This window comes from Petaurus breviceps, unplaced genomic scaffold (assembly GCF_028583685.1).
Source record: "Petaurus breviceps papuanus isolate PSGF00001 unplaced genomic scaffold, PetGlider_PUasm1.0 490, whole genome shotgun sequence".
Lineage (NCBI taxonomy): Eukaryota > Metazoa > Chordata > Mammalia > Diprotodontia > Petauridae > Petaurus > Petaurus breviceps.
The window spans coordinates 11,433,900-11,460,112 of record NW_027186352.1 but is presented as its reverse complement, the minus strand read 5'-3'; the positions used below and the strand labels follow the sequence as shown (position 1 = coordinate 11,460,112).

The 26,213-nt window shown below is 54.2% G+C and overlaps 1 protein-coding gene across 1 annotated transcript in view; it reads right to left on the bottom strand.

Annotated features, from left to right (window-relative positions):
* Positions 1-319: 319 nt before the first annotated feature.
* The window catches only part of FAM53B (family with sequence similarity 53 member B), a 72,527-nt gene continuing 46,633 nt past the window's right edge, over positions 320-26,213 (bottom strand). Inside the window, exon 4 of the mRNA XM_069101751.1 lies at positions 320-5,112. Coding sequence (XP_068957852.1) covers positions 4,747-5,112 — 366 coding nt within the window. The 3' untranslated portion in view covers positions 320-4,746. The remainder of the gene's footprint in view (positions 5,113-26,213) is intronic.

The window sequence follows — 26,213 nt, the reverse complement described above, 5'->3', positions numbered from 1 at the left end:
TGTGCTCACCGTCTAGAGCTAATCTGGGCTGATCAGGTCCCAAACCAAGCCAAGTCAAGCCAAGCAGAGACCTTGTTTCATTTGGTAATGGCCACCTGCCACCCTGTAGGACAGGACAACTCCCATGCCCATACCTGGGCAGACTTCCCCAAGTCAGAAAGCGTCCCCAGAGGGTGTGAAAGAAAAAGGGGAGAAAACCTCACCTGGGAGGTTTCGGATGAGTCCTCCTCAACCCCAGCCTTTCTTAAGTGGGTGATCTCAACGTGACGCTCCAAGTTTCCCAAAGCTGAGACCCATTTGCAACTTCAGGATGGATTTTTTCTTTCTTTATTATTTTCTTTTTTTATATATATACAAATTCACAAAAGTTTACCAACTACAAAAAATTTGTTTGAAAAGTAAGGCTTTTGAAAACTGAAAATTGGTACACAACTCCCAAACCAGGAATGCCCCTGCTGGCCCTGAAATCTCCATTTCTGTCACTGTGGTTTGGGGTCAAGTTGGTGGACCCCTTGGCCAATGCCCAGGGCACCAGCTTTTTGAGTAAGGCAAAAGGGTTTGTTGTCATGTAAACTGGACATTCATGTGATCTCATTGGCAGGGTTGGTTTCTTCCTGCCTGGGGCCAGCCCCCCTGGGGTGAAGCAGCCCTTTTTCAGGTGTAGGATGTAGGGGTGTGTGTGGATATATGTGTATGTCTGTGTTCATGTAAGAAGCCCTTTGGAATTCCAAGTGAATGATATGTAAAGGAGATTATGCCTCTTTAACAGGGACCCCCCCCCAAAAAAAACCCCAACAAGTGGCCTTGAGGTCTGGTTCTCCCAAGATCCCTTAGGTGCTTGGGGGTGGGTTCTCCAATCTCCAGCTCTCTACCTTGACAGGGAACCCCTGGCTGGTGGTATTTGGGATTTCTTTTTATGAGGAAGCAAAGTCTGAGGATAGTGGTGAACCAGGGTCCCTCAGAGGGACTCGTCTCCACCACCTGAAATCCAAGTCCTTCCCCAGTTTGGGGAGGGGCATAAAGGAAAAAGGAAGATTTGCCATTGGCCATGGCCACTTGTGTGTGGTCCCTGCAGCATCTCTGGTGGTGATGGGGCAGGGCAGGGACTGGTCAGCAGCTAAGGGAGAGACCACCTGCTATGGAAGGTGTATGGAAGGGCTGGGACCAGTCCTGGGAGAGAGCATCCCCACAGACCGGCAGGCCCCCAGGCCACTGCCCACATGGGGTCCTTGATTTTGTGTTAGCCCAGATTGGCAAAGCCCTCCTCTGTGCCTTGGAAGATGTTACCCAGTCACTGATGCACCCACAAACCAGGGCTGTAGAATTCATTTCCCAATGTTTACTTTTCATCTCTCTAGAAAAAGGACAAGTCAGCCCTTTGTTGCTTTTCAGGGCTGTGGCACCAGCAGTTAGATGGGGGCTGGGCTCAAGGATCCTCCCCAGGTCAGGCACAGCCGCTGGGCATCATCCCCTTGGCCTCAGCCCACAGGCCTGAACTAAGGGTCACTTTGGCCCCACCAAAGCATACTGATGGACCAGCCCCGGCCACACCTCCCTCAGGACAGGCTCCCTCATCCCCAAACACCTGCGTCCTCTGAAGCACTTGGAGAACAAAATCATGTGTGGGGCTGGAGAAGAGGCCCCTGATTATGCCACGGGACAACCTGAAAGCGAGAGACAGAGAAAGTAACCCCAGCTGAGAGCTTTGAGAAGGGGAGGGAGGGCCAAGGATGTCCTCTGAAATCCCTGGCCCTGGAATTAGGGAGGAGGGGATGAGGCCCAAACCTCAGGGCCAGACACTGCTCCTCATGCTCCCTTCTGAAGAAACCCTTTCAAGAGCAGAGCATGAGAAAGCCTGGGCCATTGGCAACTGTGCTTCTCAGCTTCCTTGGGCTGAATCTTTGATGCAACAGAGGACGTGGATGGATGGAGCTAGGCCAGCACCAAGCTCTTGGCCTGGCAAGGAGCCACTCACTTCCCAGCCCTTCTGATTGATGGGGAAGCCTCCAGGAAGGCTGGAGAGAGTGGCATCTGGGGGAACCCATTCCCCCAACGAGGGGCTTGTGGCTTTTCCAAATGGCTACATCCCACCCTGATGAAGAGGGGTCAGGCCGTGACAACACTCATCATCTTCATGGTACTATCACAGGCCAAATCCCGCTAGTGCCCAGGCCCACCAGGCTCTCCATCTCCAGGGACAAAGGTATTGCAGAGGCCTGGAAACCACCCCAAAGGCAGAGCTGGGAGACCCTGAGAAGTGTGTTCTGGGAGGAGCCGACCTCTCTCATGACCCTGATTCCAGGATGACGGCAGGGGCCCTCCCCCCCTTGAAGGTGGAGGACTTGGCTGCCCAACCTCAATCCTTCAGCTTCCCAGCATTTCTCAGTGTGCCTTTTATAGACATAATCTTCTGTGCTTCCATTGCGCCATTCCTCTGCAAATGGCCCTAAAGATGCCCAGACTCGCCCTGACACCAGGAGGAGATGGCCATCCTCCCTTTCCAAAGACTGAGGAACGAGAGCGCAGGAGGGAAGGAGCATGGCAGAGGCCTGGGGCTCTTCTAGCCTTCTGTTAGACACCAGGCCTTTGCCGACCCTCCGGCTCCTCCCTGGGCAGAGCCACAGCTGCCAACTCCTTGGAGTGCACCTCCAGAAATGGCAGCCTGGGGCACCCAGCAAAGGTCCCTTCAGACTTAGTGACATGGATCAAAAAAGGGCATCGGCGACTGCACAAGGTTCCCAGATTCAAAAGGAAGGAGAACCACGGGCACTTTAATCAGGGACATGAGGGGAAGATGAACAGGAGTGAGCGGCTCAAAGCTACCTTCATCCCAGGGAGGCAGGAAGGCAGCGTTTGGTCAATTTGGGTTTAATGAGGAGAAAGGCCCTGCACCTAATCTGCCCACACTCAGTGACCTCACCTGTGGGATGCTGAGGAGGGGGAGAGGGAAGGAGAGGAGCAGGGAGGAGCAGAAAGGAAGGATGAAGAGGCGGGGAGGGAGCAGGGAGGAGTGAGCTTCTGAAAGACTGAGTCCCACCCCCATGACTTACTAACTGTGTGGCCTTCGTCACCTGGCTTGGGCACTTGGGGCAAGGGTCTCATTGCTCCCAGGAAGAACCAACCTCTAGGAATCTGTTTGCTCATTTATAAAATAGGAATGAGGCCACTGTGTGTATGCTGCCTGCCTGGCAGTGGTCCTGAGAGGTCCAGATAAAGCCCTTTGAAGGCACCAAGCATTAGGCACATGAGTTCTCATTCCTATAGTTGAGAGAAGGCAAGAGAGAGAGAGCGCGAGAGAGAGCGCGAGAGAGAGCGCGAGCGAGAGAGAGAGAGCGAGAGAGAGAGAGAGAGAGAGAGAGAGAGAGAGAGAGAGAGAGAGAGAGAGAGAGAGAGAGAGAGAGAGAGAGACACAGGGTGGGAGAGAGCAGGGCTTTTCCTGGGTGTGTCTGCTAGAAGGACTTGGAGACTAGAGCTGAGGGTGAAGGGGAAGCCCCCCAGGGGCAGGGTCCCTGTGTGTGCAGGGGTAAGGGTGGAGGGCTTGGGGGGATCAGAAATGGGAAAGCCAGCCCTGGCTCCTTCCCCAGCAAGGAAGGGCACTTGGCCAGTTTACAATATGAAATCCTCCTCCTCAGTTTTATGGTTGAAGGAAAGCCTTCATCTAGACAAGGTGTGTGCCTCAACTGAGTCTGGGGCAGTCATGAAGAAAGGAAAACATTGTCCTATTTCCCCGACGGCTCGCCCAGTCAGCACAGGCCACTCACCATCTAGGCACAGCTGCCCAGGTCAGTCCCATGATCCCCCTGCACCAAGGGCTCCTACACTGGTGGGGTGGGCTCTTCCCATGGAAGACGGGCCTAGTGTTTGCTCTGGGGTCCTGCCCTCTCCAGAGCAGGCTGGCCCAAAGTAGCCAATGGCAGCTGGCCAAGGCTGTACCTTGGTCTGGCCAGACAAAAGGAAGAGAATCCCATCGACATTTCCTGCCAGCACTGGCACCTGGCTCTGATATTTCCTGGGGGCTCCCCACCAATCCCAGGTGGGCCCTGAACAGAATCTCACGGGAAGCCTGACCTGGAGCCCCAGGAAGCCTATGAAGTGCCTAGAAGTTCCTGCCACTCATCTCTGACTAGGGTCCAGTGCCTCAGAGGGTGCTGGCTGAAATGCTTCCTGAGCCCCTGTGGCCCATTCCAAAGCAAAAGCTGGGAAACGTGTGCAGTCTAGACACCCCCAGGAACACCCCAGGCTTCCGTCCCTTTCAGATCCCTATATTCATCCTGAACCGGCCTTTCCTCCAGGGCCTGAGATGCCCAGAGCCTGATGGGGAGAGGCTGGGACACCCCCGGGCAGAGCGGGGAGGGGTCACTCCTACTTTTCAAGTCTCACGAGAAAATGAAGGAGCCGCTATATGGCTACAGCAGGGGGACAGAGCTCCAAGGCAGGGGATGCTGGGCACACCTGGAAATGTTCTGGCTGCTCATTGGCCGCCTGCAGGGGACTTGCTCTGCTGGCCAAGGAGAGGCCAGAGAGAAGTGGGGCCTGGACGCAGCCAGGACCAGTCAGCCAACGATTCCCAGAAGCCTGGGGAGCATTCCAGGACAGAGCTTCACTCCTCGGGGCATAAAGGGCCCAATGTGCCAGCCCGCCATCGCTGCCCCGGGGGTGAGTGCTCCCTCTTGGGTCCTGACCCTGCTCCCAGGCCCATTCCCAAACCCGCCGCAGACCAGCGGGAGTCATGGCTTTCATCATCCCCTAGTTGTTCTCTATCTGCTCAATGTCCAGTTCACCGTCCAAAGGGAAGATGCCAGCCCCGTCTGTCCCGGAGCCCTGCCAGGCCAAGGCCTGGTCCTCTTCCCGCCGGCCGCTCTCCTCCTCCGGGAGGCCGCTGTCTGACTCCTCAAAGGACAGATCCTCTTTGCTAAGCGTACATTCTTCGGTGGTGGGAGGAGGGTCTGGGCCAGGGGTCTCCACAGGCTCCCTGCCTTCTGTGCCGGTGGAGGCAGAGAGCAAGGCTGTCCAGGACTTGGGGTTATTCGTGTTGGCGGCGAACGGGCTCTGCTGACCGCGGTCGTCCACCATGGTGCTAAGGCAGCTGAGGCTGTTGAAGGTCTGACAATTCTGCAAAAAAAGGAAAGAGAAACACTGGTAGCCACAGAGCGGATCACACGGTCCTGGGAAGGGAGAAGGGCGCTCACGAGCCACCCGGCCATGGGGCAGGGGGCCACTGTGGACGCCAGCCAGGCCTGATCCTGGCTCCAGGGAGGCCAGACCTGCTCAGAGCCTCCATCCACACCCTGACCTGCTGTCACACAGGCATGGCCACGGCCCTCTACTGGAAGTAACCCAGTGCTAAAGCCAAGCTCCAGGGCCAGCCTGGAGACTTACCAACTAATCCATTGATTAGTCAATCGACAACCATTCACTAGACTCCCTCTCCCTACCAGAGCCGGCATGCTAGGCTCTGGGACACAGGGCTGCTTAAAAGTCCCTGCCCAGGAGGGGCAGGCATGGACAAGGATATAAAAAGAAATAAAGTTACTTTGGGGGAGAAGGCAGATTGGGAAGGGCTTCACTGCAACAACTGACCCTCGATCCTCATCTGTGAAATGGGGGAGCACAGGCTAGTCATTCTTGGGAGGCCCAAGAGAGATTCTGCAAGGGTAGGCACCTGACACAGGTTCGGACAACCATCAGCCTATAAGAAGCTGGCGCATCTCAGACTGAGCTGTATGTGTTTTCTACTCAAGTCCGGTGACCAGTGGAGGACGGCTGGTCCATGCTCACGAGAGCCACTGGCCCAGCACCTGACTCCTCAGCCGGGAGCGCCCTGCCCTTCTTCCTGTTCAGGAGTGGCCCGTCAGGCAGGAGGGGGATGGGTCTTCTCATCCTTTCTCTTCCCTTCAGCATCTGCCCCATGGGAACAAAACCATCCCTATCCACCTTGGGCCAAAGGATCCTGCCTGCCCCATGGAACCCAGTAGTCGCTGGGGATCCAGAGGGAAAGGTGGGGACTCTTTCTGGGTCAGCTAGCTCACTCCCCACTCCTCAAATGCAGAAACTCTTGGCCTCTCTCAGAAGCTTTCAGGGAACTCAAGGAGAGAGCTGGAGCCCCTCCTGGACAGCTGTCCACCTGCTCAGTCCTTCCCTTGTACGGGCTGAATTTTAGATGGAGCGTCTCTCCTGAGAAAGTGGCCTCCCTGAGGGGAGAGGCAGTATGCCTTTCTTTGAACCTCTCAAGCCCCAAGGCTTGGTCCATGCATAAGTGCCCTCTGGCTGACCACTGGTAGCAGGCCTTTATCTGTGACGGACTGGACAAGCTCTTCCCAGGAAAGTGACCAGTGTGCCAGGGAAGGGGGAAGCAAATTAAGTGTCTGCTGTGTGCTGGACAGGGCTAAGGGGTCTGTAAGCATTACTCACCTGAGCCCCACAACAACCCTCTGAGATAGGTGCTGCTGTCATTCACATTTCATAGTTGAGGAGGCAAGAGGCGGGCAAGTGACTTGCCTAGGGTCACAAAGCTGGTACGTGTGTAAGACTGAATTTGAATGTGGGCCTTCCTGACTGCAGGCCCAGGGCACTATCCACCATAGAAGAACAGAGACCCAAGAAGGGCAGGCCTTGTAACCTGACAAAGTGGTTGAGGGGGGAGGCAGGAAGGGGACTAAAAAGAAGCCACAAGTAGGCCTAAGGCCTAGAAATCAGCTCTGTAAAACACAATGTCTGTGCAAAGAAGGAATGAGAAAAAAGGAAGCAGCAGAAATGTGAAATGTGGGTCAGCCCCCCAGGAAATGCACCCACCTCGGGCACCCTCTGGCAAGCCTGGCAGGCGAGGGGCACACACCCTGAGCCTAGCTGTGCTGACCCAACTCAGGGCCCTCCTTGAGGCCAGACTCCGGCTGGACCAGACCGGGCAAAGAGTGCCCCACCCAGCCCGTGGGCATACTCTCTCCTGGCCAAGGGAAAAAACGTGGTGTGCAAGGCTTCCCCTCCCCACACCTTCCTGCTGGGACAGTTTTCTTGGAAATCTGCAAGACCTTCTAAGCAAAGCCTCCCTGGAGACGGCTAAATGGGCCTTCCATTTCCTGGCTGGATTCTTCAGGCTTGGCCTTGTAAATGAAATTCCTCACACCTCAAACGGGGACTTTTGAGTGGGTTGGTTGACAGCAAATGTGAGCAAACCCCATCCTAGAAAGGGGACGGGGAGCTAGCATTCTGCCAGGGAAAACCAATGCTTTCCAAGCCAAAGTCAGTGCTGGGGATCTGAGCTTAATGGGCTGAGACCTCCGAGGGACACAGAAGGCGACGTCCCACACGCTGCATCGACCTGAATGCCCTCGGCTGAGGGAGGACAAAGTCCAGGGCTGAAGTCCCAGACGGCTCTGGGGCTGCAGGCCCACCCGCCTTCTCTCTCAGCCTCTGATGGAGGGGTCAAATTTCCCTCTCCACTTCATATGGTGGTAATGAGGGAAACACTTTGAAAAGAGTCATAGGAAGGTGGGCTGTGCTGACGGTGGCCATAATGCTGCTGATGAAGAATAAACCACCAGACCAAGGTGAAGTGACCAAATGAAGCTTCTAGGAAAGGAGCAGGGAGAAGGGGCGATCTTGGAAAGTGGGGAATAAAAATGCCTGAATGACAGGGTTATTAAAAAGAAAGAAATGAGCTGTGCAGAGTCTTGAAGCCCACGGTGGGTGGGGCTGGATGGAGAGCTGGGAAGACAGGGAGCAGAAAGCCAGGCAGACAGACTGTGGAGGCCAGTCACAGAGGGGGCAGAGAGTCGGACAGACAGGCTATGGAGGTCAGGCAGAGAAGGGGCAGAAATCCAGGCAGACAGGGGGCAGAGAGCTGGGAAGACAGGCCATGGAGGCCAGACAGATTGGAGGGGGGGGCAGAGAGACAGGAAGACAGGCTGTGGAGGCCGGGCAGACATGGGGCAGAGAACCAGGTGAGGAGGCTGGGCCGATGGGGAGCAGAGAGCCGGGCAGACAGGGGGCAGAGAGCTGAACAAACAGGCTGCAGAGGTCCAGCAGACAGGGAGCAGAGAGCCTGGCAGACAGGCTGTGGAGGCTGGTAGATGAGGAGCAGAGAGCCTGGCAGACAGGCTGTGGAGGCTGGTAGATGGGGAGTAGAGAGCCTGGCAGATAGGCTGTGGTGGCTGGGCAGACTGAGAGCAGAGAGTTGGGCAGACAGGCCGTGGAGGCCAAACAGATGGGGGGGCAGAGAGACGGGAAGACAGGCTATGGAAGCTGGGCAGACAGGGGGCAGAGAGCTGGGCAGCAGAGAGCCGGGCAGACAGGGGGCAGAGAGCCGGGTGAGGAGGCTGAGCCAATGGGGAGCAGAGAGCTGGGCAGCAAAGAGCTGGGCAGACAGGACAGAGAGCCGAACAAACAGGCTGTGGAGGTCTGGCAGACAGGGGGCAGGGAGCCAGGCAGACAGGCCATGGAGGCCGGTAGACGGGGAGCAGAGAGCCTGGCAGATAGGCTGTGGTGGCTGGGCAGACAGGCTGTGGAGGCCAGACAGACAGGGAGCAGAGGGCCAGGCAGACCAGCCCTAGAATCAGAAGACCCAGGTTCACATCTCTGCCCTGCTTTTCATGACCTCAGACCCTTCCTCTGTAAAAGGAAGGGCTAGACCAGGGGCCTCTAATGTACTTTGGGCTCTTTATCTGTCATCCTATAAACACCTGTGAGGGAGTGGCTGTTATCTCCCTTTAAGGAGAGTGACTTGCCCAGGGTCATGGGGTTCATTAGTATTTGGGGTGAGACTTGAAGCCTGAATGTTCTGACTCCAAGGCTGGAGCTCTACTCACTGCCCCACACTGTCTCTACCGCAGGGCTTTTTAAGCTTTTTGTGCGTACACCCCTCCTGCACTCTGGTGAAGCCCACAGATCCCTTCTCAGAACAATGTTTTCAAATGCATAAAACAAAATGCAGGTGTATAAAAGAAATCAATGATGCTGCCCAAGTTCCTGGACCCCTGAAAGCCACCCACAGGGACCCAGGACATCAGGGGCGGACCCCCACCCGACTAAGAAAAGCCAAGCAAGGTTTGCCATCGGCACCCCCTCCCTGGGACAAGACACCGTCCCCACGGCTGCACCTCCACATTTCTCAAAGCCAATGTCACCCTGAAAACGCCTATCAGAGCTGGGAAAACAGAAGCCTGCTGCCTTAATCGCTGGCCATCTGGCGTCAAGCACCCTGGCTGAAAACACTGCACGGAGGGGCAGGGCTCGTTTTCCTTCCTTGGTCCATGATTTCCCTGACACCCCCCATCATTCAACTTGACTGTCCTCGCAGCCCCTGGGTCAGCCCAGGCTCCTCCTCGACCCCCACTCCCCGCCAGGCAGGCTCACTGTCCCTCCCTCTGGCGCACCTCTCCTCCAAGGCCCTTCCTCACACTCAGCTGCCCCCCAGTGCAGCCTCCATGCCCCTCTCCCTGTGCACGCCACAGAGGTGCCAAGTAACACCCCTCCAGTCGGGCCCCCACCAGAGCTCGAGGGACGCTCCGCTTCCTGCGGGATCAAACCCAAGCTGCTGTTTTCAGCTGTAACCGCCATGGTTTGCCACCAAACCCTTCCTGCGCCTCCTTTCCTGCTGCTCCCCTGCAGGCACTTCATCCTGCGGCTTTGCTTAAGCTGTGCGCCATGGCTGTGAGGCCCCCCCTCCTTGATGCCACCTTTAAGAAACTCCATTTCCCTTCCAGGCTCAGGTCGAACGGCCTTTCCTGCGAGAGGCCTGTCCTGATGCCACCCCATGGCCACCCCTCAAAGCCCACATCTCTGCTCTGAAGATGTTTTGTGTCTGTGTGAACACAGGCCGCTTCCCCTGCTGGAGTGCAGTAAGCGCCCTGAGGGCAGGCCCTAGCACGGGGGCTGATATGGCTAATGTGCATCCTCCTGCCCTCATGGGTCATCTCAGGCCACAAAAGGGCCTTCCTCCTCTGCTTGGTATCAGTGTCCAGCCCCAACAGCATTCACAAGCTTCTGGATATGGAATCCCACCTTTCCCTCTCACCAGGGGACCCCTTGGCCTCAGTCTCCTCATCTCTAAAACAGGATGACAGCAGCCCCTCCCTCACTGGGTAGTTATGAGAAGATAACACCATGCATGTAAGGTGCTGCTTAAAAGGGGGGCGGGGACCGTAGAGAGACCAGCTGTCATCATGGTTAGTATTCAGAGGGCAAGGGTGATGTTGATGTCCCATCTGCTCTGGGGCCCTAGACTGTGCTCTACAAACAGAAGGCACTTCATGTTGGCTGGATGAGCAGCTCCAGATTCCAACGCCCACTCCACCTTGGGGTTAGGCACAGACCTATGCTGACATAGGAAGAGAATCTAAATTCAGAAATAAGACGCTCTTGTCGGGCCACTAGGAACGCCAGAGTCAGGGTCTTGCTGGCCTGAGCCAGTGGGGGGAGCTCCAACCAGGTCAGGAGACCCCACTTCTGCTTCCTGGGGGCCCCCAGTTGGAGGTCACCCCTACAGGCTGAGCTTTCTGATCCCTCCTGGGTGGTGTCATCTAGCAATATTCTCCCCAATAACACTAAATGTGCATTTCCTTCTTTCTAAATGGGAATATCACCTAAATAAAAGACACTAACAGGGCTAGAAAAAGAGAATCCAGGGAGAAACGCAACTTACTTCCAGATTGAAAGCGAACCCTTTCCTTCGGGGACCTTGAGATTTCATTCTATTAACCAAATGATCTCTAAAGACGCCTATCAGTGAACGCGCGAGAGCTGCGTCCTGGCGGCCGTGCACCCCGAGAACCTGGCGCCACGCCCCAAACCCCTAGAAATGCTTGGGAAGCATTTATCACACCCGCAAACGCAGCCGCATCGGTGTGAGGGTCTCACAGGTGCACGAACAGTCCTGTTCTACCTCACGCGGGGCATCAAAGGGCAGTTTATTTGGTGTTAAGTCAGGCATAATTTTTTTAAAGAACATTTGTTGAATTACTGAGTGGCTCTTGGCTTCAATGCCCCGGCGGAATGGAAGATCCATGAAGGCAGGGACCATGTCTCTTGTCTCTGGATCCCCAGCACGCATAATAACTTTCATCAATCAGTCTGCGAGCATTTATTAAGCACTGACTGAGAGCCGGCTACTGTGGGCAAGACGATGGGAGAGATGACGTGTAAACAATCTCACACACAAACAATAGAGAGAAGGTCGTCCGGGGGCGGGGAAAGCCTCCTGGGGGTGAGGAGGAAGGGAACGCCGGGCATGCAGAAGGAAGAGCCAGAGAAAATGCCCAGAGTCTGGAGATGGAGAGTTAGGCAGGATGAGCAGCCCAGAGAGCTGAAGACATGGCATGGAGGGAGTCGAGGGCAAAGAGCCTGGCGAGGGGGAAAGGGCTCTGGATGCCCCGATCCTAGAGTAACAGGGGCTCAGTAAAGTTTACTGAGTGGGGATACTGTGTGCCAGCTATTCTGGGCATACAAGAAAGGCAAAAGGCCGTCCCTGCCCTCAGGGAGCTCACAGTCTAATGGGGAGACCATGCCAACGACTGGGTTCAAACAAACTACAGACAGCGGGATTTGGGAATGACCACTACAGGGCAGGTCAGGAAAGACTTCCTGGAGGAGGGGGGCTTTAGGAAAATCCTTTGGTGAGGGAGGGAGTCATCAGTGTGTGCTAGTTACTGATGAATGGAATTCTACAGGAAAACGGAGACTCCTTGCTTTCTGAGAGGCAGAACTTTCTAGGATTCCTTACAAATAGAATTGCTGAGGCACAGAATGCCAGGGCAGTAAGGGGCTGTAAGGGGCCCCTTGTCCAATGCCTTCATTTTTCAGATGAGGAAACACATGGAGAGGGGAAGTGATTGGCCAATGGCGCCAGAGCCAGTGGGCTGGACAGCCTTATCAAGATCCTTCTGCCTGATACCCGAGCTCCTGGGCAGCTCCCAGGAAGCCAGACGTTCTCATCTCCCAGGGAGGAGGCCTTGCCAGTGGATGACCTGGTTTTTCCCACTTCCCCAATGGTCGTTTTGCTTTTAGGAATAGGGAACTTCATCCTTGTCCCCTTTCCCTGGGGAATGGTTTGGACCACTAGACTTGGCACCCAAGCTGGGTCTGGTTCTCACATCTTTTTCTGGGTCCTTTCCACAGAGGCCCCCAAAGGCTGATCCAGCAGACCCCCAGCTGCCTCCCTCCTGCCTCGGTCTTCTTTTGATGGCCTCGAGCATTTCTGCAAGCACGCAGTTCACCTGCTGCCCTCTGAACTTCTGGAGAACTCTGCTATTCAAGCCCATGTCATAAAAACAGATTGATCTTGCCAGCCTGAGTGGAGGAGATGGGCTGGTAGTGGTTTGGTTACTGTATAACACTTATCAACCAAGGCTTAACCAAGGAAGAAACTCAACGGCCTTTGCATGGGAGAAGTGAATCACCAGGTGTAAACTCTGACCTGGATATGGAGAGCAAATCAAGAAAGGCATGAAAGCTGCAATAAGATTGTCCTTGAACATGCTCCTGTGACCTTGGCAGGGGGATGGCTGGGGCAGATAAAAGACAGTCACATGAAGACTCCAAGTCTGCTGTCATGCCCCATCTGTACCACAAGGGACAGCTCCCTGCTAAGCCCCTGATGTTCAAGTGGTATCTTTCTATGGGACAAAGGATATCCCCAAGAGATGGACCGAGGGCGTTGCCTGGCCAGGAAGTTATTGCCCTGCCCCCTTTCCAATCATCTGGTGTGTCTGCTCAAACACAGGGCTGTCTGGGTGTGGGAGCAGAGACCAGCCCAAAGGCACCCAACAAACTCTTGTCTCCAGGCACCAGCCAGCACTTCACAAGTGCTTACAGACTGCCTGAGACCCTGGTCTCCAGGTGCCATGGCCAGAAGCCCCCAGAACTGGGAAGGTCAGCTCAGGGGTCCACAGGTCTGACCCAGGAAGACTTTGTTCCCTGCAGTGTTGTGCCCAGACTGGTACCACTACTGAGCCAACCATTAAAAGGACACACCACAATGCCCGGCAACCACAGGTGTGCCTGCTGACTCCACAGGGCCCCTGCTGCTCTTTCACAATCAAGAATAAACACGGCGTCTCCGTGGTTGGCATTCCAGCAAGAATGCCAACCAGAAAGAGGTGAAGGAGGGACGGCAGCTCTCTCTCCTCTGAATAGAATTCTTCACATCAGCAAAGCCAAGGCACACAGCCTTGTGGCACAAGGCCAGGATTGACCCAGCAGCGCCAGGAGGCTCCCGTGGAAGTATTCAGGCCTGAAGAGGGTCCTGGGCTACACTGCCAGCAAAGGACATTTTCTGGACACACCTGCTGCTGCCCCTTTGGGACAATGCAGATCTCCAACTCACAGGACAGGGAGGGGCCTTAGAGAGCCCGGCCTCCTCATTTGATGGGAATTGGGGGGAAACTGAGGCTGAGAGCCAGAGGTGACATGTGCAGGCCTCTGGTGCCTGTTCAGGCTGTGGGGTCATGTAATGCACTCAGTCCTCCAGGCTGCAGCCACAATCTCCTCCAACAGAGATGTGAGTATCGTGTCTAAAGACAAGGAAGGTGGCCGTGCATTTATGAGTCTACAGGTCACTGCCTTTGATACCCTGAGGCAAGAGGGACCCAGAGGCTGAACCATTTATTTGGTGCTGGTTCACCTTCCTTTTAAGGGACCGGACCTTCCCCTGTCCCCAGTTTCTACCACCAGGGCCCCTCTGCGATCAGCCCTCATTCTTGTCTGACTTTCCTTTCAGATTCATTAGTGGTGATGGAGCAGACACAGCTCTAAAAAGAAGGGCACAGTTTATTGGTGCTTCGTAAAGATGTGAGGACAACCCCCTCCCCCGCCGAGTTCCTGCACTTAATAATCACCAAATGAAATCTAAGTTTCATGTAAGCACCGTCCGTGAAAACACTGGGAAAGGCAAACCACCCAAAATGGCAAATGGTACCTCACATCTGCCAAGCATCTGTACGTGGGATGTAAAAACACTCAGGCCTTTTTATAGGGCTATTAGGCCTTTTACGGAATCAGAAGGGGGTGGGAAATTCCCTGGAAAACATTTCCCTTATTGTGAGATGGTTATAATGGCCATTTCAGGGTTTGATTTAGGGGCCTGGATTTAAAGAGAACACTGTCCTGCTTTACAGGGGACCCGAAGCAGAGCTGGGAGCTTTCTTTGTGTTCCCAACCCAGAGTGGGGTCACTTTCTAGAAGGAGCTTGTTTCAAAAAATGTGAGCCCCGCAACACAGCTGCTCCTCTGTCCCTGGCTCAAGGTCAGGCGAAGGAAGGATGCGGCTGGTCCAGTCCAGTGTCTGCCCAGCTTCTTGGTGCCAGGTGTCACAGACGTACCCACTGGCTGGGGAGAAACATTTTGGCCAGGGTGTGTGTGTGTGTGTGGGTGAGTGTGTGTACGTGTGTGTGTGAAAGTGAACTGTGAGAGTGTGTATGTCTATGTGTGTTTAAGAATGTGTATGAGTGTATAAGTGTTTGAGTGTGTGAGAATGTGTAAGTGCAGGTAAGTGTGTGAATGTGTGAGTACATAAATGTGTGTGAATGTATGTGTGAAAGTGTGACTTGTGAGAATGTGTTTGATAGAAACTGAATGTGTGTAGGAGCTCCCCTGGCCTTGCTGGCCACGGCCACTGGCTGGGATTCATTCTGACTTAACTACCTTGATTTTGTCTCCACGGAATTCCAGGGAAATTCACAGTACCGAGTCCTTGGGTTGTACTTTGCATGCATGTCCTGGTGCTGTAAAGCCCAGTGACTTTGGACCAGTCACAGCAGCTCCCACAGCCTTACTCTGCCCTTTTGTAAAATGAGGGCCTTGAACTCCATCTGGGCTGCTTGTATGACCTGCGGAGGAACACAGGGGATTCCCAAGGGAGTTCCGAATCCCACATGAGATCCATGAGGCCAAATGCTGGGCCTTCTTTTAGTAATTCCTGCTGCCCCGTAGAAAATGAAAGACCTAAATCTTAACTCCTCTTCACTTCCAAGAGGAAGTTATTCCCCAAGCCCCAGGGGTCCACGAGTCAGACTCTGAAAAATGCCTTCCTTTTGAACCAGCTCATAAAGACGGGCCCTGAGAGTAGAAGGCTGCAGTACCAGGCTGGCTGTTGTCCAGTTTTCTTTCTACACAACTCCCCCTTGAATCTGTCTGACTGCAGTGGTTCAGAGAAAAATCCCACTCCTGGAAAGGCAGAGAGAGTACAGCCCAGGGCTGGGGAGTCCCGAGTTCGAGTCCCGAGCCAGCCATCCTGGGGCAAAGAAATCACTCCTATTTCTTCCTTGTCAAGTGACCAACTGGCCTCTCTCTCTTTCTCTGTGGCCCTGCACACTTGGGGCCACCATCCACCCCAGCACAGTAGCGAGGGAGTGATCCCTGGTGCTCAGGACTGGGGGAAGGGTCAGAGAGGGATGGGCACCAAGTGTCCCGGGTTCCAATGTAGGTCCTGTCTGGTGGCCTCACGTTTACCCACTCTTTGGCAGAAAGTCCTTAGAATGAACAACAGCTGTGGTAGAGAACGCTGGTGTCCTGTGGGGGATGAATTGCTCAGCGCACACGCTGGGCTGAAAGGACAGGCCTCAGTGTTCTGAGCCAACAAAGACATACTTCTTCTGAGAAAGCTGCCTTTCCATCTTTAACTCACTGGCATGCCTGGGCATGCCTGGCACCACAACTGTCCACAAGCCATTCTGTGCCCTTGTGCCTGTCATCGCATTCTGGGGCATGGACTGTGCCAGCTGGCCCAGGAACCGTCCCTACTCCACCCAGGCCACAATCCCACTGGAATGTCAGCCAACAGGGGCCCAGGGCCTGTGCTGGGTCCCTAGCAAGACTCCAGGACCAAGCAGAAGAAAAGGGGGATGAAAGCTCACCCCAGCCCAGCCTAGTTGGACATCCTGATGGCACCCAGAGGTGGACGCTGCATGGTCCTGTGTGCTGGCCATATGTACTCTGCTGAGCTGGTCAAGGTTACGCCGCGGATCCAGGACGGCCTTCTGGCCCAAGTCAGCACCAGCACTTTGCAATGTGGAGACATTCCTGCTCACTTCATGGGGTCCCTCTCTCTCCCCAACCAGCCTGGAAGTTCCCTGAAGCAGGGACCAGGTTTTTGCCACAGCCTCAGCTGGAGGGCCTAGCACAATGATGGGCACAGTAGGAGAAGGAGGATGTCCCCCGCCCAAGGATTCAGGGCTGGAAGAGACCTTTGTGATCACCAAGTTCAGTCCCTTCACTTTGACAGACTCATCTGGCAGGGACTTCAGATGCCATCTCTTCTAAGATGGGGAACCTGAGCCCCAGAGGATTCACCCCAGGTCACACAGGGAGTAAAGGGCAGATTTAAACCAAGGTCTCCCTTCAATAATGACTGTTTCCTTTGAGGTTCCCCTGCCTCCGGCGGGCACAATGCTTCCTGAACATGGGGTGCTGGCCCTCTTTCTTCCTCTGATAAGACCCTGCCCCAGCACCTTCACACCAGTCCAAGGAGATACTGAAGCCCGGAGGATGGAGAGCTGCAGCAAACCAAGCACTACACGAATCACTCCCAAATGTGGTTGGGTCCCAATCATGTCACTCACTTTGGGCCAGCTGGTGGCCACATCAGATCCTGGCCATCTCAGCTCTTCTGGGCACACACCTCAACACACCTGGGAGTTTCCTGCCACATCCATTTTCCCCTTTTGTTCACTGCATTTCAGATGTTTGCAGGATGTGCAAACCCAGCACACACGTCCTCAGCCTCCTGCAGAACTGGAAGGTCCCAGCTCGGTCCTGTCACTAGATTCCCTCCAGTTTCCATCAGGTCAGGTATCTAGAACCCTGAGCTAATCAACAATGGCCTGAGAGCTAGCCTCAGGCAGACCACCTGGAAGCCGAGGAATTCCAGTCACTTCAGAATCTCCCTGTTGACATTTTCCCAGCTGCCCCCTCTGATGCCCATGAGGTCTCTCCCACAAGGCTGGGAGCCAGGGCAAAGTGCTCCCTTTGGAGTGGCTTTGGTGCGCGCGCGCACACACACACACACACACACACACACACACACACACACTCTGCATTCCCCCAGCCAGGTGGGGGGGCTGGTTTCTGGTGGAGGGTGTGACACAATACCTCTCCCACCTCCTCAGCCATGAGCACTTCCTGGTAGCACTATCGCCAAAATGACTTGAGCAGAGTGCTGGGTGGGCGGAAGGTGTCCTGCTGTGATCCTGCTCAGAGCACACCTTGGCTTGGGGAGAAGGGGTTACAACCCAAAAAGGCCCTGAGGAGAGGCCCCTGCAACGTGGGCGCCTGTGGGGCAGGAGTCTTAAAGGCCACCTAGCCTCCCACCTCAGCCCACAATGACTGACGCCCCAGCTTCAGTCAACATCTCACCTGTTGGGAGGTAGCTCAACCTGATGCCCAAAGGGAAGAAAAGGAAGAAAGGGCACCTAGAGACCCAGTGCCCCAAGTCCCCATGGCTCACCCGACCAAGAGCCACCTGTTTGTAAATGTGGGGCACAGCTGCCGTCTCCTCTGGAGCCCACAGATCAGCTGGGGAGCCAGGTTCTGAAAGACAAGCCTGTGCGCTCCTGCCAGAGCCCCCAGACATCACTCTTGCCACTGACAACAGAGGAATGCAAAAGCAAGCCCACTAGTGGCAAGACAAGATATAAATGGTGGCGCTGGCCTGGGAACCGACTTCCAGGGGATGAGGAGTCAGGGAAGAAAAGCACCCACCCAGAGGGCGGCCAGAGAGCAGCCGGAGGGTAAGGAGACCCCCTCTGTGCAGCGGAGGCTTCAGCAGGGAGAGCCAGACCAGCAGGGCCAGCTCACACTTCTTTCCATCGATGAGCGATCAATAACCAACATCTGTCTCCTTCCTCCGCGCACATGAAGTACACACCCTCTATCTCTTACTTGCCCCATTCTGAATCATTCCAACGTGCTCCAGACTCCTACCCTGACACACGGTGATGGGGTCACTTCTGCACCCGACCTCCAGATTGCCCTCCCACGTCCAGATGTGAGGTGTGTCTGAGGGCAGACTGAGCAAAGGTAAGAAGCAAGGCCAATGGGCAACGTGCAGAATTCAAGCCAGGGCCTTTCAGGTAACAGGGCAAGGGGATGTGGGCACCCAACAACACTCAGGGCCTGAATCTGACAATGAAGGCCATTTCTGGTTTTGCAAGATTTCCAACAGTTGCCAGAAATCCTGGCATCAGTGACCCTGACGTAGCCACTTTGGGTCCAACCAGAAGGAAGACAGAGAGCCCCTCCCCGAGGCTGCCTTTTGGCCAAGGAGGGCAGCTGACCTGCTGATTCTGGACACACGGGGGAGGGAACAAGGAGATGGCAGAACAGAGGGACAACATGGCCCTGGGCTCCTCCACCACTGAGGGCCTCCATGGAGGCACCTGAGAGAAAATGTGGGCAAGAAGCAGGAAGGAGGGCTGAGTCCCCTCCCCCTCGGGCTGTCTGCCAGCCTGGTCAGGGGTTCACAGCTACAGCTGGGAGCTGGAAAACCTGAGGGCTTCTCTAAGTACTGTCAGGACTTCCAGCCTCTGCCTCCTGGCAGGTGTCCTGGCCTTTGGGTGACACTGACCTGGGGTCAGCAGACTGCCTGCAGTAAATGGACAGTCTGAAGAACTGGAGGAGGGGGTGTCAGGGACATCCACACTCCTGTGCAAATACAGACTCACCACCCACCCCCTCATCGGACAGCTCCTCCTGCTAAAGCCAGGTCCCTGGAAGGACAAGGAGCCTCCAGCCCTGGCAAGTCAGGTCCTAAGAAGTGGGAAAACTGCTGCCCGTGCCCATGTCCTGAATGCAGTGCCACCCCTCTTTTGCCCCCTGCAAAGGCACAGCAATCTGTCATGCAAACAGGCATGGAGACATTAGTGAGGCCTGTGCCCCCCAGGAGATGAGCTGCCCAGTGACAGGTGCCTATCACCCTTCGCTCCAATAAAATACCCCGTGGCCAGGGTGTGTTTGGTCAACAGGCACAAGACAGAGTGGCCAGCAGACCACATCACTTCATGATGTGAAAGGTTTAAAGAGTCTGTCTGTCTCCCCCGGCCCTTCCCTCCCCCTCCATCTCTCCTCCCTGTGTATCTCTGTCTCTCTCAACATTGTGGGATGCCCGAGGGTTCTGGATAGCTCAGAGCCACACCAGGCATCTCTATATGTGAGGGTCACAAGGTGATATATGAAAGGGCTTAGCACACAGTAGGTATTTATTCCCTCTGCCTCCCCCCCCAGTCAGTGAGCGTACTGGGGGGTACTGACTGAAGCTCTGGGGAAACCTTTTCCCTGTTTCATACAGACAGGGCTCCTAGGGCTGGCACTGCCAATGCAGGTGAGGAATGCCAGGCGCCTCGACAATCCCCTGGGATGATGAGGCCATCCCAGGTGCCCGAGCTCCCCGAGGCCAACTCTGAGGGGCTCTGCTCACTTGAACCAGGCCAGGACTCAGAGGAGCACTGCCAAACACAGCCCTCACTAGAGAAAGGAGGCCAAAGGGAGGGGAGGCCCCAGCCTTCCAAATCTACCCCCGAGTCTCTTAGGTTCTCTCTTCATGTCCTTCATGCCCATGGCCAGTCTGTGCCCATGTCTCTGAACCAGCAGAAGCCCACCCACCATGCTTGCCAGACATCGCCACCACAACTCTTGGTAGAAGTGTGATCCCAGCTCACACCAAGCAGAGGGGCTGGGGCTGTCACACGGGCTTTGGGGCTGTCACTCGGGCTGGGGCTGTCACTCGGGCTGGGGCTGTCACTCAGGCTGGGGCTGTCACTCGGGCTGGGGCTGTCACATGGGCTAGGGCTGTCACTCGGGCTGGGGCTGTCACTCGGGCTTTGGGGCTGTCACTCGGGCTTTGGGGCTGTCACTCAGACTGGGGCTGTCACTTGGGCTGGGGCTGTCACTCAGGCTTTGGGGCTTTTTTCTTAAATTGGGGAAAAAGAAAGTCAGTTGCAGACACCACCTGTGGCTACCCCAGGGAGGAATAATGTATCGATGGTGAAAACCGATGCCCACCTTAGAGTAATGCAGAATAAGGCTGGGCTGCCCCCGCACACAATCCAACCAGCACAAAACAAAAATATGCCAACCAAGAGACCCCAAGAAAAACAAGGAAAAAAAAGATTCCACTCTTGGTCCGGGAGGGGAGGCTGGGCTGGGAAGGGCGCTCCAGGCTACCATGCTCCCTGTGCGAAGGACGCTGATCAAAGGGAAAACACCAGTCTGTGGAAAGACATCCCCAATGGCCTTATCCGGAAGAACGAAAAACTGAAAATAACTCATGCACCCAATGGTGCAGGCCCAGTGGAAGAGAGGAGGGCATGCTGGAAGGGGAGGTCATGGTACCTGAAAAGGAGGACCATGAGGAACCGAAAGTGAGGCCCCCATACTAAAGAAACATCCACAGTGATTACAAAAATAGAGAGCCCCGGGCACGGACACACACGCCTACACGGGACGCAGGACGCAGGCCCCGGACTTGGGGAACACACAGAGTGACTCACGAGGGGATGCAAGGCGAATGGACGGTTTTGCTTCATTGAAATGCTATTTTATTTATGTTTCAATTTATGAATTTATAAATATCTAGACATTTAAAAATCTATAAACACATTATAAATTATATGTTATTTATCATATTTACTTTCTTTTGAATCAAAATGTAAATTTTAAAGTTCTAGGATTTGGGGGTAGATTTAAATCCCTTTACGTGGCTAATCTGTTAGTTTTTTTAAGTGTTAAGTTTATAATAATCTTAACATGTAACTTTATACTTCAATGGACTTATGATTTCATCAACATAGATGTTTCCTTCAATGATGCTGAACTCTGCTAATGCATCCTGTGGAAATCCTGCCCCATACCAGGAGGCCCACCATCTAACACAACGGCATCTTCCTTGAGATTTCTTGACATAGCATGGAAAAGTCATGGGACTGGCCATTTGTTTATCGGTTTATCTTTTTAATTTTCTTGGCAACCCAAGAAAATTATATGGTATGATTGTACATGTGTGTGCACGCACATGCCTGTGCATACATGTGTATGTATATGTGCATGCACATGTGTGTGTACTCTCGTACAGATTTGTAAGTATGGTGTGAAGTTTCACTGAGGTTTTAATAGTAATAAAGATGCAGGGGGGTAAGAGGGTGGCCCCAAGCTTGGCTACCTTTTCAGGAATAAACATGACTCTGGTGGATCTTTGAAACCCTGCAGTGTGACTCATGGGAGGCCCATAGAAGCCGGCCATTTCAGTTAGAGGGCCCAGACCAAATCAGGGCATGCTGGGCAGGGAAGGTCTCTGTGAGGGACCTATAGAATAAAAGTTCACCACCAAACTAGCATTAAGAAAGCACTTTAAGATGTGCAGGACACACGATTAACTGATTTTTATCCTGAGAGGGAGGTGCTATTATAATCTCCATTTCACAGACAAGGAAACTGAGGCAGACAGAGGTTAAGTGACTTGTCCAAGGTCACACAGCCAGTATGTGTCACCTAAGGTCACATTTGAACTCAAGTCTTCCTGATTCCAGGCCTAGCACTCTGTGCACTCTGGCACCCTCAGACAGTCTAAAAATTTTGTTGAGTCTCTTATGCACATGACAAGCATAATTTTCAATTTACATAGACAATGGAAAAATCATTGGTGGGTGAGTTCTGCCATTTAGTCTATTAGCCTGACATTCTGGGCTCCTTTCTCATTCCTGGGTGTCTATCATCCCATGAAGTGTGACCTCAAATGATCCTCACAAGCTGCTTCTTGGCCCAGACCACACTCAGGTCCTGAAAGGCACTGGGATGATGACGGTCCTTCCCTTTCCTTCATGGTGATCACATCCCCTGCCCTACTGCCATTACAGTGGCCTTGACCACTCTTCCAGGACTGAATTCTGGTGATCCTGGCATTCCTAAATCTCATACGCATTCCTCACATCACAAGGAAGAAACAGAGACACCAGGTCCTAAGATGGTCAGGCTCCAAACCGGCCAAGACCCCTTGGGCAGACGAAGGAGATACCATCCTTCCTAGGCACACATGAAGACCACACGAGGCCCCCCTAGCTCTCCAGCTTCACTTCCAGGGCTTGAGGTTGGCCTCTTATTGCTTTCAGAAGGGGAGGGAGGCCTACAGAGGCCTCCCCACACCCAGGGCTCCCGCTGCTCCTGCAGAGATGCCTGTTTTCCACAGGGTAGGGAGAAAGTGGCCCCTCAACAATGTGAGGGTGTGGCACCTTTCCTCCCATCTGGAATCCCCAAAAGGGCTGAGAGAGAGGGTCCAAAAAGAAGAGAAAGGAAAAAGGGGCATCTCTCCCCCAAGTGTGAGTCAGAGAGCACCTGGGCTGCTCACCTGTAATTCTGGGAAGGGACAGCAGTCCCAGGACACATAAGAACACATGCCCAAGGCCATTTGGATGCCTCTGGGAAGGCCCGGGGCAGTTGGAGTCCAGGACTGAATGCCCGCATGTTCCCAGCCTGACAACACATGAGACTAGGGGATTCTCTTCTTGGGTTCCTTCATCATTTCTGGAGTAGAAACACTCAACATACCAGCCACTCCACTCAGTCCTTCCTTCCCCACCTTCCTCGACCCAAAGGGTCCCGAGGATTAATGATCTAGAACCAACATCATTCTGAGGCACCTCAGAAAAACCCAAGGCTTTATCCCATGACACCGTCTCCAAAGGCCATAAATTTGCCATGGTCCGGATGGGGACAATCCCCCGAATTCCACTGAAAACTTTCCCAGCCTTGCCGGAGGTGACAGCTCACTAAGACTGCCTTTAAGGAAGACCGATGTGCTCAATTAAGCCTGACTTTCTAGGGGGGTTGCTAAGATCTCTCCAAGAATCTCAGACTCCTGATTAATGAGCAAGAGGGCTCTGCTTCGCCAAAGAGACTCAAGCAGACTTTTTCTCATGCAGAATAATGCAGGGCGCCCTCCTAGCGCTTCTGGCAAGCCGCCTGTTGGCCCAGGATCCCAAAGGTGCTCAAGGGGGATACAAGAATGTGACCTAAGGATGTGCTCCAGAACTGGCCCACAGTGCCATCAGAGCAGAGACAAGGTTTAACCAGTGCACACCGAAGCCCATTCCCCGTCTTTCCCAGAGCCTCTGACCCAATAGTTCTCCCCTAAATCTGTGCCTAAAAGTTCATTTTTCTTTCGGGTGTTTTCAAAACTTCACCTGATGGGGCTTCAACAAGAATCATCGGAATGTCTGGTGATAATCAAGGCTCCCAAGGCCTGCTTGTCGGGCTGGACCTCCCACTGGACCCTTACAAAAGCATAAGATGAACTGCAAAGCCCCGGGGCCATTCTTCCAAACCCCGGTGGGGGAGAAGGGGTTGCAGCTTCCTAGAAAGAGGGCGATTTCATAACAGATCCCTCCATTACTTTCCTCTCACTTGTCAGAGCTTATATTTAGACCGCTGAAATCCTCCTCTGAGTGCTAAATAACATACAGATATCACGAATTCCAGAGAGGTTCATCCAAAGCCTTTCGGTGCTACGCCCCCAGCCTGAGTCCTCGCACTCAGGACCACTGCTTACTTCTATCTCTGCTGGATCAGTGGGAGCCTGCCTGGTGGGCAGGCACATCGTTTCCATTTTCTCTGCAGTCAGTTATTCCTGATCCTCTAACACCAACGGGATTCCTTTGAGGACTTGATGGGAGCCGGAGGTAAGCATGATGGGTGCCCTGGGTGATTCTGAGGAAGCCTCGGGTGTCTTTTTCCAGCAGCTGGGGAGACCTACCAAGGAGCCGAGAGGGAAAACAATGCAATCTGAAAGAGGGATGCACCTCTGCCTCACTGTCCTCCTGGAAGGCTGGGCCCTCTCATGCTGCCCAGCCCAGCCAGTCCACACACTGTAGGCAAGGCGGATCGGGACCCTCTGGTTTGAGGGGCAGAGACGCGCAGCCTCTACCTGAAAGCCCTCAACACTACCCGCCGTGGCACCCTGTCCGAGGAGCACCCTGGTCTCCATGATCAGGGGCACTTGAAGCCATAGAATTAATAACTCAGACTAGGGAATTCCTGGTATGTTCAGACTAAATGGAAAATGCAAAGAGAAGCTCGGGGAACATGGTCAAACACACATCTTCTCGCTGGGGATAGAACAAGGTGACGTGACGTGAAGAAGAGTGGACTAGACGGGAAAGGAGCAAGACTTGGGCTCAAATCCTGCCCCAGACACTTAACACTTAACACTTCTATGAGCCTAGACAAGTCACAGCTTCTCAGGCCTTAGTTCCTTCATCTATACAACAATGGTTCTGATGGCCTTGAAGGTCACCTCCAGTGAGAGCCTTGAAGGTCACCGCCAGCTTCACTCCACTTCCTCTAACAACCCCTCTATGTGCTGGCCACTCACTGAAAGTAAGCTCGACACATGAGGTGTGCAAGCAGAACGCTTAGCCCAGCTTTGGGACAGGCTGATCGGGGCTCCCTGCTCATCCAGGGGCTCCCACGGCCCAACCCTTCTAAAATCCCCTAGGATGATCAATCACAATGAGTAACGTAAGGCAGTGGGCCCACGGGGACCCCATTGTCTGCCTGCCATCTCACATGGAAGCTGGTTCCTCCTAAAATCTATTTAATGCCACCCTAGGATACTGTTCTCCTGTGGGCAGTCTAGGCTCCATCAACCCCAGGGCAGGAGTGGCATGCCCAAGAAGGGTATTCCCAAGCCAAGGGCCCGGAGTCATCAGGGGGTGCTTACCACTAGAACATTAAGTAGAATAAATGTGTTTTGGTTAGGCCTCCTTTCTTGATCAGGGAGAACCTAGAACACCCAGAGCAATGCCCTCATCTTCTAAAGAAGCCAGACCTCAGGCAAGGTCGAGTGGCTTGCCCAGGGTCACACAGCCAGTCTGTCAATACTTAGGGCTGTTGGGATCTCCTAATGACCTCTGCCTCCCAGGGGCAGACACAGCACAGCCAGGGGACTGCTTAGTCGGGCCAGCTGGGCCAGATCACTGCCCAGGCATGGGCATGAGGAATGTGCTTCCTAGCACTCAATGTTCCACCTCCCCAGAACCCCCTCAGCGTGCCTGAGAAATTCTGAGAGTCTGGTGGCCTCTGCCCCTCCAGCTTTCCTCTGACAGAGGCCCAGCTCACCTGGGCATCCTCCGGTCCCAGCAGGGAGCAGCTGCCATGGTTGCTTAGCACCACCTACAATTAGCCCTTTCAAGCTTATTATAAATAAGAAGTTTCCATTTCAGTTTTCCATCTGCTCAGGGCAAAGCTCTCCAAGGACATTTATTAAATACTTGCTGTATGCAGAGCACTCACCAGTCATGGGGGGCCAGGAGGAAGAACATTTACAGCTGACAGCACAGTGCCCTCACAGAGCCAACGGTGACAATGCTGGGGGAGGACGACTTCATGACTCCCATACAAACAGCCACAGCACAGAACAAGGAGAGTACAGCAGAGGGCCCCAGAAGGATAAAAGGCCCAGCCCAGTCTCAGGAAGGAGAGGGAAAGTGACCACCCAGCATCCCAGCAGGAAACTCTCTCCAGCACCATGTGCCGGGTCACTGGCCTCAGGGGGCTTGGCCTTGGGGATGCTGAGAGTGGGTGCTAGCAGAAGGGACCTTGAAGCCCAGACTGGAGGGTGGCCACGAGCTCCATGCCGAGCCCACATGGATCACACTCGGACCCCTCTCCTGGATGCCCAGGTCTGGTCGCTGAGGGCAGTCAGCACACAGCTCCCATCTTTCCAGGCCCAGCACCCTCCAGTCCAGTCTCACTTTGGGATTCCACCTCTGCCACATACCATGACTCTGGAAAAGTCATTTCACTTCCCCCAGACTCAGTCTCCTCACCTGTCACATGAGGGTATAGGTCTAGATCAGCTCCAAGCTCTAGGCTAAGGTCAGACAGTGCTTTGTTCAGAAGCTAGCCCTGGCTGGATTAGCCCTCTGCCCAGGGCCAGGCACAGAGTCAGGACTCAGTCAATGTCTTTTCATTTGTTCAGACAAGACTGGGAAGGTCGGAATTACTGGAGCACTGCCTGGTAAATCCGACACCCCACCTCTCGCCAAAATCAGGGGCCCTCATTGCCTACTATGTGAATTCACAATCCAAAATCCTGACCTAGGCTCCCTGGCACCAAACAGCAGCCAGTCCACGGTGGACGCCTGAGGGCATCAGCGCTGCTGCAGTCTAATCAAAGACCCTGCCAAGAATGGCTTTCCTCATCCCCTGCTGGCATGAGCCCCCAAAAGCCACGCCCAA